Source organism: Podarcis liolepis, assembly GCF_965112155.1.
Source record: "Podarcis liolepis genome assembly, chromosome: 2".
Lineage (NCBI taxonomy): Eukaryota > Metazoa > Chordata > Lepidosauria > Squamata > Lacertidae > Podarcis > Podarcis liolepis.
Window position 1 is genome coordinate 89,833,236 of NC_139555.1, and position 15,427 is coordinate 89,848,662.

The window sequence follows — 15,427 nt, forward strand, 5'->3', positions numbered from 1 at the left end:
CTCCCTGGCTGGCAGGGAGGGAGGAAGAGGAGATGCTTCCTTTGAAACCTGGGAAATTTAAGGGACATCATCAATAAGGGACAGCAGCGGGACACGGCGCTGGGATAAGGGACTTTTCCGCCAAATAAGGGACAGTTGACAGCTATGTAGAATCGTGTAATCTGATCTGTTGTTGTTGTTGTGGTGCACCTTTAGATGAGGTGTGTGACATGCAGTGGAGCCAGACATAAAGCAAAAGCGAAACACCTGAAACATCAAAAGCGATGCCAGATGTGTTCAGGTAGTGGACGTAAGAGGTAAGTTTTTTGAGGTGGGATATTCTCTCTCTCTCTCTCTCTCTCTCTGTCTCTCTCTCTCTCTCTCTCTCTGCTAAACCAGCTTGATAGATATTACTTTACTTATTAAATATTTAGGATAATTTCTGCCAACACCGAAGGAACTTAAGAATTAAATAAATCAAGGGAGTCCTACTATAAAATGATAAACCGAAATCCAAAAGTAAAGATATGCACACATACGTATATCTATCGCAGGAGCTCTTAGAGGCTTTTCCTGCAGTGATTGCCCCATTAGCCGAACCACCGATTACCTGAAAGGAAGAGCTGACATGAAAGGGAGGCTTGACTGTGTTGCCATGGTGACAAAGATGCTTCTTTCCATGGAAGGAAGGCTGGCCGAATTGGGGTGAGGGGTGGGTGTGCTACTATCCCACCTGCAGCTGATTATTCGTAAGCTAAGGAGGGTCGCCCACAGAAGCTTTCTAACCCAGAAAGAGAAGAGAAGGAATGAGGATGATTTCATGCCCTCTGCTCAGCCGAGGCCTGGTTCTCCCCCTTCTCATTTAATCCCCACAGCCACCCTGTTAGGTAGGTTAGGCTAAGAGGCAGTCATTGCCCCTAGGTCACCCAGAGAGCTTTATAGCTGGGTGGGATTGGAACTCTGATCTCCCAGGTCCTAGTCTCACACTGTGACCACTCTTCCACACTGGCATACAGGGAAATAAAGAAATGGTGAGCACCTCTGCATGCTGGCCATGTTCTGAGTTTTTGTGGTGGCAATATGTAGGCAAGATCTCCCTACGGCTCAACAGAACCCCTTGGATCCCTCAAATGCATTGCTAGACATGCAGACACTGCATGTATGGGATGGTCTACAGGCACCTCCTAGGTGTGACCCCAGCAGTCCCATGACTCCCTGGTATTAAGAGCAGTGGTCTCTTAATCTGGTGAACCGGGTTTGCTTCTCTCAGGCTCACTCACCTCACAGAGTGTGTGTTGGGGGGGGGAGATTATTAGCCGCTTTGAGACTCCCTAGGGTAGTGATAAAGCGGGATATCAAATCCAACCTCCTCCTCCTCCTCCTCCTCCTCCTCCTCCTCTTCTTCTTCTTCTTCTTCTTCTTCTTCTTCTTCTTCTTCTTCTTCTTCTTCTTCTTCTTCTATTGCTATGTGCACAGGCACAGAACCTGAATAGCCTGCATGCCCAGCTCCAGGGAAGGGCAAGGTAACTGGATTTCTATTTATGGAAGACATGGATAGGCTGACCATTCGAGGTAAAGGCTGAGAACATTGCAGTACACTTGGCAGGCAAGCACTATGTCCATCCAGATTGGGGCTGGCAGGGACGAAAGTAGGGAGTTAATGGGCTCTCCTGAACTGGGGAGGGGGGGCATCCTTGCAGCATTTGCAGGTACACAGGGGAGACAGAGAAGGAGGAACAAAAGGGATAAGAAAAATGTAGACCCAGTTCATTTCTTCGCAACAGAGTCTACATTTTGGGGCTTTTATCCACTTATTCAATAAGCATAAGCATAAGAATAAGAGTAACAGCAGCAGCAGCAGCAACATCAATAGCAATAGCAATAGCAACAACATAGTACTGCCCAGCAATGCAAACCAGCCAAACTTCAATGATTAAGTACTGAATTGACAGATTTCCATTCCAAATAGGTCTGACACCCTCAAGCTGTGACTTCCTAAATCTCATCTGTGCAATGATAACGTGCATATCAAAACCTCTGAGCCCAACATTAACTTTTTATACAAGGAAAATATTTTTGAAGGTTATGTCTATACAGAGGTACTCAGGGCTCAGAGGTACTTTGATAGGTTTTGATATGCATGTTATCATTGAGAAACAAGGCTGATGACACCATCTGGTTGAGGGATCCAAATCTCACCTAATTCCATGGAAAAACTTCCATTTTCCATTTACAGTAATACCTCCGTGAACGTCTGCCTTGTCTAGTGTCCATTCTGGCAAACGTCTGCGGCAAACCCGGAAGTGCTGGAACGGGTTACTTCTGGATATGCCGCTCGCACATGTGCAGAAGCGCAAATGCGGTGCTTTGCCCTGTGTCCTTTTCGGCTAGTGGCCGGGGCTCTGGAACGGATCCCGGCCACAAAACGAAATACGACTGTACCATTTTTTACAGAGCCTTGTTTTCTTCTGACACCTTCTCCTCCCAGGTTGTCTGCAGTATGCAGAACCGCTGCCCTTCTGCTTCTCCGACTGCTGAACTAATTGCCTTTACAAATGATCTTTAAGTGATGCAAAGTAGCTCACCATTCTTTTAAACTGTTTTTATTAGGCTCCATTACGCTTAAAATAACAGAGATGGCATTGCGGGATAATCGTGCAATAATTTTGAAAGCGGGATCCATTGGGGCTAGCAACATCTTAAAGTGCTTTCATAAATCAGCTGTTAACTGCTGCTAATCTGCGTCATGTTGATGCAATCCAAATTTGCCAAGAACAAACATATGCTTTCTACATCTGTTGTAGGCAGAATGGCACTTTCCTTGAAAAGGGTCACCTAGTCTTCTATAGCTTTGTAGGGAAACGGCCATTTTGTGCAGATGAGCATTTCATTTCCTTCAATGACATCTTTGTTACTCAGTGATCTCTGTGCTGGCACAAATCATGCAATTCGAGCGACTTGCTGTTGAGTGTTGAAGTTCAATAGGTAAAAACACTTCCCCCCTTTTAGCTCCTAAACATTTATATTGGTAGTTAGGGTGGCGCATAATGGAACTAAACCAAAGCAAGACCATAATACTTCCAGCCCTTCCCCTTCTGACAACTGATTTCCTATCCTGTTTCTCACACAGTTTAAAGGGTCTAGTGGGTCATTGGGATAACCAGATGCTACCCACTAGATGCCATCATTGATGGCCTATGTGGATCCAAAGGAGATATATATGAAAACTCCCTGAGAAATATTACTAGTTTTAGGGCTAATCTAGGTGAGGCAATGGAGAACCATGCCCATCTTTGATTTGACTAAGCCTATGGTTTTGGAGTGGGGTCAACTCTTTCTTCAATGCCATTCCCCCCACTGACCTAAATCAATTTGCCTTCCACACTGGGGCAAATAACAGCTTTAAGGGAAGAGGAAGATTCAGATCAGAAAAGTCGAACACAAGCTAAAGAGTTAACTCCCCTTCCAGACATCAGCAAACTGACCCAATTGTGGCACAGCTACTGCTTTTTTATTTTTTATCTTGAGATGTTAGGAAATCTGACCACAAAACTAGATTAGTCTCTCTGGTAGTGTACAGTTTATTAAAATTTCTTTGGGTGCCTTCAACAGTTCTTGAATATTTCACCAGAACAGAGGCTTGGAATTTGCCTCAAAATTTGCCTTCAGATGAAATTCAGTGGTAATTCAAGTCACAAGCATTATATATCTGCCTACTGGTTTTATCTTATATTTTGTATTTAGTTTCTTAGGCTGTGCTTTTTTATACTGTCCTCCTCTTAAAATGGGGTGGATCACATTTTGAATAAATCAATACATGCACAAAGTTCAATTTTACATCTAAAAGGTGCAGCACCTGTTCTGGAAGAGGCAGCAAAACCTGTACGACGTGCCATGGAGAGAAAAAGTTGCTACACTACATCCAGCTAACAATAACTTGGTATGTTCTCTTCTTCGTGATGTTGCTCTTTTTGTCATCATTCTCTGAAATTAATTGCCTTGACTGCCAAAGCCTCTTAAATTCATATGTGTGAAGTGTTTATTAATACTAAGATTCTGTGGGTGATTTGCAACATTAATTAGACTAGACCCTATACGGAGGGGTGGGGGAGAAATTTAAAGGCAAATATACCTAAATCACACTTTCTGAAATCTGTGAACTGAAACAAAGTCATTCTTCAAAATGTGCACTTCTCCAGATTTTGGAATGTAGTTCTTCAACCAAATAATGTATGCGCAAATGCATATATTAGGGCAGAATGTAATGAAAATTATATTAAATACTGTATGTATAAAATTAGGGGAGATGCCTTTGCTAATATGTGTATATAGGGAGGGAGTCACTGATGATTTTCCATGAGGACTTTTTTTAAACAACAAAAACAACAGTTTTGTGTCGAAACGTGGAGTAGTGAACTTAGCACTGGAAAAATGGGAAGCAGAGAGACACCTGTCTCAGGCACATGTCCATCTAATATGTCTAACCATTTTGACCTACTTGCTTTGAAAGTATAAGGTGGGGGAATGAAAGTGTACACACACACACACACACACACACACACACACACACACACACACACCAATCAGGGGATATACACAGGTAACATGATAACTGACAAGATAAATGGTGGTGTATTCTATTTTTTTTAATTGCAGACTATGAAAGCAAGTAGGTTTTTTTGGATTAAATGAAACCACAGAGCATAAACGATTTCATGCTATCTTTGATTTTTGGTGGACCCACTAAAATCCTGAACTTCTCAATGTTTTCCCCCCTCTGGGCAACAATAATTTGTCTGTCAAGGGAAGACCAAAAGTGATTTCAGAATGTTTATGTGTGAGCAGCAACCTCCAGTTTGTGTTCACCAGCAACTGGTCTCTGAAGCCTCTGTTGCCGATATTGGAGGTAGAATCATAACTAGTAAACACTGAAAGCCTTATCCATACATTGATCAATATAGACTGACACAGTGCTCTGAATCCTTCTTACCTTGCAGGAAGAACAATGTATATGAATTCATTTATGAGAATCAGTTGAACTTCCCAAGAGAACTACTCAATAAAGTTACGGGAGATAACATATTTAAAGATGAGAACGCTGTGGTGAGTAAAATACCCCCCCCCCCAAACATGACTCCTGGTATTTGCCATATGAAACCTTGGTGAAAAATTACTGGAAGCAGCTGAACTGCTTAACACGATAACTCACTCACATCTTTCTGCCCCCTACCTTCATGAACAATGGAAATCTGCTCAGAAATCTCATGAGATTGCAGACTACCTACTCAAGATTGCAAACTACCTACTTAACATTGGAGCTAATGTTTCTGTTTGTACTTAGGAAGTTTGGAAGCTGCTATATATTGAGTCAGACTGTTGGGGGTCTCTCTAGCTTAGTAGGGACGCGGGTGGCGCTGTAGGTTAAACCACAGAGCCTAGGACTTGCCGATCAGAAGGTTGGCGGTTCGAATTCCCGCGACGGGGTGAGCTCCCGTTGCTCGGTCCCTGCTCCTGCCAACCTAGCAGTTCGAAAGCACGTCAAAGTGCAAGTAGATAAATAGGTACCGCTCTGGCGGGAAGGTAAACAGTGTTTCCGTGCGCTGCTCTGGTTCTCCAGAAGCGGCTTAGTCATGCTGGCCACATGACCCGGAAGCTGTACGCCGGCTCCCTAGGCCAATAAAGCGAGATGAGTGCCGCAACCCCAGAGTCGGCCACGACTGGACCTAATGGTCAGGGGTCCCTTTACCTTTACCTAGCTTAGTACTGTCTACACTGGCTAGCAGCAGCTGTCTCGGATTTCAGGCAGGCTCTCTCCCAGCCCTATTTGGAGATGCCTGGGATTGAAACTGGGACCTTTTTGCATGCAGAGCATGTGCTTTTCCCCTGAGCCATGCTGCTTCCCCAGTTTGATGTTGATAGCAAGCCACCAGTATGTCACTAAGTATTTGTTCAATGCATTTGCTCTCTATAGATAACATTCACGCCGCATCTCTCCCATATTCCGATAATGTCACATTCCATTTTTACATGCATGTTTTTCTTCCTCTTGCTGGTAGAGATAAATCTGAAAACATAATGGCAATATTATATACCAAAGACTCAGGCACTACGAAAGCTCAGCTCAGCTATTAGGTGATCATCTATTATGATTTCTGTGTCTGCCTTTTGAGAGCAGTTGATGAAGATTCAGTGTTCTTCCTATTGGTATTAACAATTCCAGAATGGAAGAATAAAATGCACCACATCCAGCAATTTCACATCCACCATGTTCATCTCATTCATATTCATAGTATGTTAATGATACGGCTTTGGTTCTACAGCTCCTGATATGCTGCTCTAACAGAGCATGATGCTGAGCAAGTCCCCTGCAACTGATGAAAGTGATGGACAGCCTTAGACTAGAAAAGAGGCTGGTTGCTCTTATTTCATCTTGCTAGACAATGCATTATACACAATGCCCCAGCAGACTAAGTGAAATGGCCATCACCTTAACTCATTTGCCTAGTATGTTAATAAACCAGGGCTGGATCTGGACACATCGGAAAAACATTTCAGGAAACATGTTGCAAAGTTCATAATGGGAAATCACGTTGCTGAAGGAGCGGACTCTACAGCGCCATCTGGTGTCATAATGCTGTAGCACATTTAAAACACACACGCTTTCTTTTCTTTTCTTTTACTAATGTTGCTGAGTCCCGGGTTGGGAGGATAGGTGGGGATGGTCAGAAAGGAGATGGGTGAAGGAGGGTGAGAATGACTCTGATTGCCTCTTTTGAAATTGCAGGTGTATCCCCTTCTTGACTTCCCTTACCCTGAGATCTCTCTGGCATCTGAAAGAGCTATTGCAGAGCACAGGGCCACATTCACCAACACATCCCGCATTCTGCAACAGGTATTCGCAACAGACATGTGTTTCTTTGATTTTTATTTAAACAAACATTTAACCCCAGCTAAATACTGGGAACTTTGAAACTGTGGGGAAATTTCACAGAATCAAATATGTGTGGGTTTTTGTTTTTGTTTTGGTCAACTTTCTTTTCATTTTTGATTCTATGCTGTTGAATCTGTATGAATCTATCTGTTGTTCATCATAATCTGTGAATGGAAAGGCGCCTTCTCTTTGCAAGAGGCATCGAGATTCAGAGAAGGCTGCTGCTGGAGCAGAAGGAAGGAGGTGATTTCCATTCTGCTGCCCTCCATTCTGTCTCCCCAACACTTCTGAGCAGGTTTACGGGGGGCGGGGGATGAGGAATAGGCAGAAATCATTTCCCCCATTCTGTTTCCAATGGTGGGAACATCCTGTGAGTAGAGTTCCACTCACAGGAATTCTGAATACAAGCCAATTATACAAGCCAATTGATTTGAGCTGAAAAACTTTGTAGCGAAAGGGCAATTCTTATCTGATAATTATTCTTAATACTTCTTTTAAAAATGTACTAAGGTTGCTGCCATGCTACAGACCTCAGCGTTACTCAGGCATTCCTTTGCCACAATTCCGGGGAAATACTGAAAGTGAACCTGTTGTATTGAATCACATTGTATTGTAATAGCATGCTGCACTATTTCATTTTAGCACCAGGTGGCATAGAGACAACATATCATCTATGCAGCTAGTTAACTTCTGCACCCTTCATAAAGGGTTCATTCCCAACCTCAATGGTAAAGGAATTATGTAGTCAAATATTTTGACTAAATGCTTGGTTTTTAAGCATGTTTTCAACTGATGAATCAATTGAACCAATTTGTTGTCCCTGAAACTCTCTCATTGCTAAAATATAACCAGCAGACTATGTCTGAGAAACATTAATCACCATAATAAACTTTAACACATAAAGCGTTCAGGAGCTTGATGCATTGTCCCAGGAGTTCCTGCAATAACCCGGTAGAGAATTCTGGAGTTTAGGCATGAAGTTCATATTTATGAATGAAATAACCATCCAGTCCTTGCGCCCTCTTCCACTATGGAAGAAAACTTCTAATGTTAGCTTAGGGTTGGAGGAGACAAGTATAAAACACAGCCACCTTGCAGGCTCTTCCCAATCACCTTAGAGAGCTCCTAACATGATCGGAGCAGCGCTGGAAGGCTGCATTCAGCCACAACAGTGCATGCGTACATTTTTCTAGCTTGCTTCAACTTCACTTATTTATTAGACTTATTAGTCACTTGTCACCTAGCAGGTCTCCAGGCAACTTGCCTCAAAGAATATACAGTGGTACCTTGGGTTAAGTACTTAATTCGTTCCGGAGGTCCGTTCTTAACCTGAAACTGTTCTTAACCTGAAGCACCTCTTTAGCTAATGGGGCCTCCCGCTGCTGCCACGCCGCCGGAGCACGATTTCTGTTCTCATCCTGAAGCAAAGTTCTTAACCTGAAGCACTATTTCTGGGTTAGCAGAGTCTGTAACCTGAAGTGTATGTAACCTGAAGCGTATGTAACCTGAGGTACCACTGTATGCATAAATATGATCTACGGTATGTTCAAGACAATGATGCTGTGAGGGGACATTTTATGCGCGCATTACAAAATACACGCCTGCTGTGATAAACCTTTCTTCCACACATAAGGGCCCCATCAATAAAATCTACATTTGAGGGGTGAGGTAAAATTAACTTATGATGATGTTAGGAAGCACACTTGTAGAGGTAAGGTACATGCATATTGTATAACACTGGTGGTAATCCTTAGTAGCTGGCCTAGTAAAAGCTGAAACAGGCCATGTTCTGCCTCCATTCCAATCACATTCACAGCCATGTCCACTTCTGCGTGTCAGTCAAGTAGGATTCCCTCCTGTCCTTCCAGATTTGGCATTTTCACCTTCCCAACTGCATCTTGGCGGGTAGAGGGATGATCTACAGCTTTACATGGTATCTCTGTTGCCAGACTGTCCTCCTTCAGGTGTGTGTGTGTGTGTCCACAAAACTGTCTGTACAGTCAATACCAGCTGTTATTATTAAGTAAATTAATCACCAAACTCTTCACCAGCAGACCCTAGGCGGGTGACAACAATTTAAAATTCAGTATGAAAAACAGTTTAATAAAAGGTGAAAGATTTATACGATCTGAAGAGAAACCAGAGTTGTTCCCCAAAACACATGTCTCGGGTGTCAAAGGCCAGAACTGACATACTAGTTATGTTTACACCAGGTATCCCACCTCCCCTGTTTCTAAGTGCTTTTGATAAATGGCTGCAGATTATTGGTATGGGTTTTTTCTGCGAGAAAGATTTGTGCCATGCAGATTCAATCCTATGTAATCTCTCTCTCTCTCTCTCTCTCTCTCTCTCTCTCTCTCTCTCCATATAAAATTTTTGTTAATATACATTACAACAATTATTCAACAAACGTTCTAACATTTCAAACTTCAACTCCCTTCCCCCTCTTTCTGTGGTTCTTTGCATTTGTTTTTGTCATTTCCTGCATACTTCAAATTATCTTATTTATTTATTTATCCATTCTCATATTTATCTCATAAACACTTTTGAAATCGCAGGTCTGTACAACAATCTTGCCACTAATCTGCTTACAGTTTGTTTGTAAATACTCAACAAATCATTTCCATTCCTTTCTAAAGAGTTTATTGTCTTGATTTCTTATTCTTCTGATAAGTTTCACCATTTCAGCATCCTCCATTAATTTCATATTTTTCTGTTGCCTCTCAAATGTTTTTAATGTGTTTTATAACTGCAACACTTTTAGCTGTTTTTATAATTGTATATTTGCTACTTGCGTGTTGAGGTCCCCAAGCCACCCCCCCAATAACTCACACATCACACATCAATTTTGGTTTGGGTTTTTGGCACGATTTTGGCCAAAACTTTAAATACATCCAAGTGAGTGGTTGCTTAGGCATTGGTTCCAACTATCTGTCCTTGCCCAGGGGACAGAACTGACTTCCGGATTCCAGCGAAAGCCTGTGCGGGAAACAACTTTTGGGGAGAAAATGAAGCTGGGCCTCAGTCCCTCACTTCTCACCCTTTCCGCACCACCATTGGAGGGGTAGGCACTTACCCCTCCACCAACCAATTTGAACCAATGCCTAACCGCCAACCTTACAAGTTGTGACGATTTGCTACACAGTAGGCAAAAGCAAAATGGCACCAGCCAATCAGCCAAATGGACAAATTCCTACCAGGCCCCTGCCTCAAAGCAGACGACCCCATGACAGGCATAGCAAGGTCAAGCAAATAACCCCCCCCCCAATACAGGGAGGGTGGGCGGGTGATCCGGTGCAAGCAGCCAAGAGAACGCTCAAAGTTGGGCGAACAGTATTTAAAACCTCTGACCCCTCCTTCAAAATCGGCAACAAGCAGTTCTCCCCAGCGACCCGATTAACCAATTCACTGCCTGGGTCCCTCCACAAATCCGCCCAGCAACAATGGGGTGGCTTGTATCCCCCACTGCAACATGCGCTCTCTGCTAGGGAGAACACGTTTTATAAGCAGACCGGAGACCTTGTGGTTAAGAGCAAGCAAGACATTTTAGAAACAAACAAATAAATTCTTGTTCTGGCTTTGTCCCTCAGCGGCAGACGATAGAGCTAATTCCAGTTACTGAAGTTCACTACCAGTATGCTGAGAAGACATACATGTATTACGTCTATGGAATGGAGAACAAGGTTCATGCCCTGGACTATCCAGAGAGGTATTGCTGTGGCTGTACCATCATCTGACAGTGGGACACTTTGCAAGGAGGATTCCTAGTACGAAGCAAGCTGTTCATCTTGCTTAATTATCCACGGGTGTCTGTGGGTACAAATCAATTCATCTTTTTACCCATCTGTAGCCCCGTCTTATTTCGCTTGCCCACAGTGGCCACCAAAAGACATAGTGATTATTATAACCTAATTGTATTTACGCTACAGTTTCAGCCATTATTAATACTGTTCCTCTTGAGATCTAAGTGTCTGGTAAATTTATTGCATAGATGGAGAAATTGGGTGGTGGAGTGATGGAACTAGGAAGAACTCCAGGAAGAAAATGTTGGAATAAACTATGGAGGAGAAAAAGCACTTAAATGGAATACAGTGGATAAAAATATAAGAGGGTGCTGGATCAGGCCAAAGGCCTGGTTGACAATGACCAACCAGAGGCCCTGGAAGCACGACCTGAGAGCCACAGCACTCTTTCCATCTGTGATTCCCCGTAACTGGTATTCAAAGGCATATTGCATGCAGTAATGGAGGTAGACCATAGCCATCATGACTGGTATCCATTGAAGGCTGTATATTCTTGGTGGTGTCCAATTAAGTCATACTCAGTATAGGCCCAATGAAACCAAGGGACTCCAGTCCACTGATTTCAGTGTGTCTACTCAGACCTGTATGCCATCCAATATGTTGATTGCAAGGATTTGAAATTTAGATTCTTCCATTTGATTTGGGATCGCTAGTGGGAAAGGCCAAAGAAGGTTGCTAGATCTTGCTCAGAGGCTGATTAAAATATATGGAAATATGTAGCACTTACCTTGGAGGGGCTCAAATGCAAGCTGGACTTTAAAAGATGTTACGTTAGCAGAGTGTATTACACTGTGTAGAATATATTTTTGTATTAGTATATTTGTATTTTCTGTATGAGTATATTTTTTTCTTTTGCTTCAAAGTCACACTAGATTAATGGTTGGGCTACAGTACTGGGCAGAATGGGAACATCATTAGGTCTACATTTCAAAAAGGGAAAATTCGGACACAAAAGTTGTTGAGCTTTTGACCAGGAAATTCTGGACGTATGGCAGTCCTAGTCTACAGTATATGCATGTAGTTTTAGTTTTAAAATAGTTTTTAAGGACGATGAGATCCATGATGAGGAGGCAAATTGAGGTTTCATGCTGGATCTCAGAGACCAGTATGCTCTGCAGAAAAGAGTATTCTCAAAAGGTAGGTCTAGGAGACTCTATTAAAGTGCAGTTCTGATACAAGTTTACTCTTCATAAATGCATGGCCAACTATGAGCCATCATTCCAAGAAACCACCAAAACAATCTCCAGTATTCCACATGCACCAAATAGTTATTTTTACGAGTCACAAAATTACCTACCAAAATTCTCTTCTTGAGTATTGTACACATTTGTAATATGTGAATCCCCCTTGTCTTGCTTACCTATTTTATCTTGTTTTATGATACAGAAGAAAAAAATAGGGTGCTTCATTGCTAGGTTTCTTGTTTACTGTACTAATCATATTTACACTAACAGCAAACCTTTGTTAAATGCTTTATGCAGGATTGCTGCTATTAATGCTTATTTTAGGAAAGGACTGAGAATTTTCCCTTTTGAAGACTGTCCACTAGAGGGAAGCAGTGGCAAAAAAACCAACCTCCTGAATTGTTTTCATTCAGTGTGTCCGTGTGTTTATGTCCGTGTGTTTATGGCATCATTCTTGCATTTATTATTATCTTGTCATTGTTATTTTAAAAATTATACCGCTTGGGTCCTAATCAGGTTTATTAAGAATTGTTCTTTCAAATAACCATTCTTAAATTTGCAACCTGTTAACAGAGGACAGTTTGTCAGTGTATGAAGTCAATTCCCTAAAAGTAATAGGCTTAAAACCTTGCTTCACCATCTAGCCACAATTTTAATACAGAGAGTGAAAGATCTGCGTTTTATGAAGAAATGATGAACCATAAATTTGCTGCCAGCTAAGTTCAAAGGACATACATCCAGAAACAGCATCAAACGTTCTATTATATATGTAAATTTAATAGCTACTTCAAACAGGTACTATATGGTGGTGAACCAAAATAAAGAACATCATTAATCTTGGATTAGGGTTTCTTTGCACATTATAAAGATTTCTCATAACTTGCACTATTACAGTCCCTTTAAGAACTTCTAAACGTTTTCTCTAAGTCAGCTTTTTACAGACTTTTCTTATTTTCCCTAATTCCAGCTCAACATATGATATGTTGCCATTTATGAAAGTGTATGCTGTTTTATAATAAAAAGCTTCTCAAAAGTTAGACTTAAGGTGCCATTAAGCGCATTTCTTTTATCTGAAATAAAGGGGCATATGGAGTGAGAAAGAAATAAAAATTAGGCAAGATCATGCACATGACACAAAATGTTTGTTCACTGCTCCCTTTAACTGTGTAACCAAATACAGTCGTAAAAGCTGTTCGATATGTATGAGTTGGAAAGAAGCTGCATTGTGAAATTAAATATCTTTTTTGGAAAAAAAATAATGCTGTGATCATAATACGACACATCTTTACTTCCTACACGGTTTTTCAAGCCAGCTTGCACCTTCAATTTGGCATCCTCTGATACCAGGCTTCAAAAGCCAAAGCAGTGCACGCTATTGCAGAGTTAATGAATACACACAGCAGGCAGAAAAAGGTCTTTAGCAATATATTATAGCAGGAGGGGTGAAGCCATTCAGACAGTGAGTCTGGGAGTAATGATGTTACACATACACAGGAGTGTTTCTATTTTCATCTGCGAAATCTTGGAGGATAAGATGTGGGAATAAATATCTCGTGAGGTATTACCAGCTTCTCAGGCAACTCTGGAATCCATGGCGGTGAGATACCATGCAGATCTGCGCTCTCTCATAGACAATGAGAAAAGGTACAGCAAGGGTCACTCACATCTAAAGAAGTTATCTCTTAGAAAAGTTGCAGCAGACGTTAAAGGAACGTAGGAACACAGGAAACTATTTTGAGTCAGACATTGATCCATCTAGCTCCTTATTGTTTACACTAACTGCTAGTGGCCCTTCAGGATTTCAGGCAGGAATCTTTAACATCTCTACCTGGAGATGCCAGGAATGGAATTTGGGACTTTCTGCATCCAAAGTAGATGCTGCACCATGGAGCTACAGTCCTTCCCTGAGAGAACTAAAACTGTGGTCTTCTCTTCTCAGTGTCTTCTGTTAGTTTGGTGTCACCAATGCCTGAAAGGGGCTCATGCCTGACAGATTCCTGACAGAAGTGCCTTTTTCCCCCCCTAAAAAAATGTTTAGGGGTACTCTCATTTTGACTCCAGAAAATCACCATTTTATAGTTCAAATTGGGAAAAATAAATACAATAAAAGGAGAAAAGTACAAAGAACATGCATTACCTCATATTACACAGCTGACAGCTCACAGTAACTTCCACATTGGAAGTGCTAGATTCCAACTCCTCCTTCACATAGTAAATGCTCACTTCCATCTGAGACTCAGGAAACACTGTGACAGGAAATGAGGCCGCCATTGGGGGTAGCAATGGACAGTGCTGGATTTACCGTATTTTTCACCCCATAGGACGCACCGCCCCATAGGACGCACTGCCCCATAGGACGCACCTAGTTTTTTTTTGGGGGGGGGGGAATAAAGAAAAAAAATTTATTTCCCCCCCCAGGCGCGGGGCTGGCGCAGGGGAAGCCTGAGCTTCCCCCGACCCCAGCCCCGAGAACAGCCTGCTATCCGCAAGCCTAGGGAGCCTGGCGGGAAGTCACGCCAGTCTCCCCAGGCTTGCGGAGAGCTGCGCAAAGCCCGGGCTCGCTCTTCAGTGCGCCCCAGGCTTCAGAATGCAGGCAGCTCTACGCAGCCCTCGGGAGACCGGCGCGAAGTCGCACCGGGCTCCCTAGGGCTGCGCAGAGCTGCGCAAAGCCCGGGACTGCAGGCAGCTCTGCGCAGCCCTCGGGAGACCGGTGCGAAGTCGCGCCAGTCTCCCGAGGGTTGTGCAGAGCTTCTTGAAGCCTAGAGAGTGAGAGGGGTCGGTGCGCACTGACCCCTCTTGCTCTCCAGGCTTCAGCGAAAGCCTGCATTCGCCCCATAGGACGCACACACATTTCCCCTTCATTTTTGGAGGGGAAAAAGTGCGTCCTATAGGGCGAAAAATACGGTACATCTAAGCTAAACAAGCTATAGCTTAGGGCCCCACGCTCTTGGCGGCCCTCCAAAAAAATAAAGAAAAAAACACACCTGGATGTACATTTCCAAAATATAAGATAAAAAACAAATAAAATATAGTAAAACCTACATACAGCAACAGTGATTTGTGCTGTGTAGGCTCCTATGATGTAAGCCTGCTATATAAAGGGCCCCATTACCTTCAGTAGCTTAGGGCCTCATCAAACCTAAATCTGGCACTGGCAATGGAACTGATGATTCACCGTGCTAGAGAAGAAACTAAAAATTTTAAATCTCTTCTGCCATTAGATTCACAAAATGTTTAGGGGCATGTGTACCCCTGCATCCCCCCAGAAAAAAGCAATGCCTGACAGAGATGCGGACTGTGAAGGATGTTAATACAAGGGCTGATACAGTGGTGCCTCGCAATACGAAAAGAATCCGTTCTGTGATTCTCTTCGTCTAGCGGTTTTTTTCGTCTTGCGAAGCAAGCCCATTGAAGGATTAGCACTATTAGAGGCTTTTAGAGGCTTTTAGCAGCTTATCTGCTGATCGGATCAGCTGATAAGTGGCTTAGCGGCTTATAAAAGGGGGGGGGGGACGAAAAAACCCCAGCAG

General features: G+C 42.8%; 1 protein-coding gene across 3 annotated transcripts in view; it reads left to right on the forward strand.

Moving 5' to 3' along the window:
* Window positions 1–13,153, forward strand: part of LOC310701726 (protein SSUH2 homolog) — a 30,242-nt gene extending 17,089 nt beyond the window's left edge. Inside the window, exons 8-14 of one of the 3 annotated variants that reach the window (XR_014523091.1) lie at window positions 196–296; window positions 3,827–3,919; window positions 4,977–5,082; window positions 6,764–6,871; window positions 10,501–11,094; window positions 11,171–11,980; window positions 12,029–13,153. Coding sequence is in view for 1 of the 3 variants with exons in the window: in XM_083493027.1 (XP_083349153.1) it covers window positions 196–296; window positions 3,827–3,919; window positions 4,977–5,082; window positions 6,764–6,871; window positions 10,501–10,647 (555 nt within the window). In the remaining 2 variants the exon portion in view is untranslated. Of the gene's footprint in view, window positions 1–195; window positions 297–3,826; window positions 3,920–4,976; window positions 5,083–6,763; window positions 6,872–10,500 lie in introns of all 3 variants that reach the window. The other 2 variants (XR_014523090.1, XM_083493027.1) reach the window with 2 other exon arrangements.
* Window positions 13,154–15,427: the final 2,274 nt, after the last annotated feature.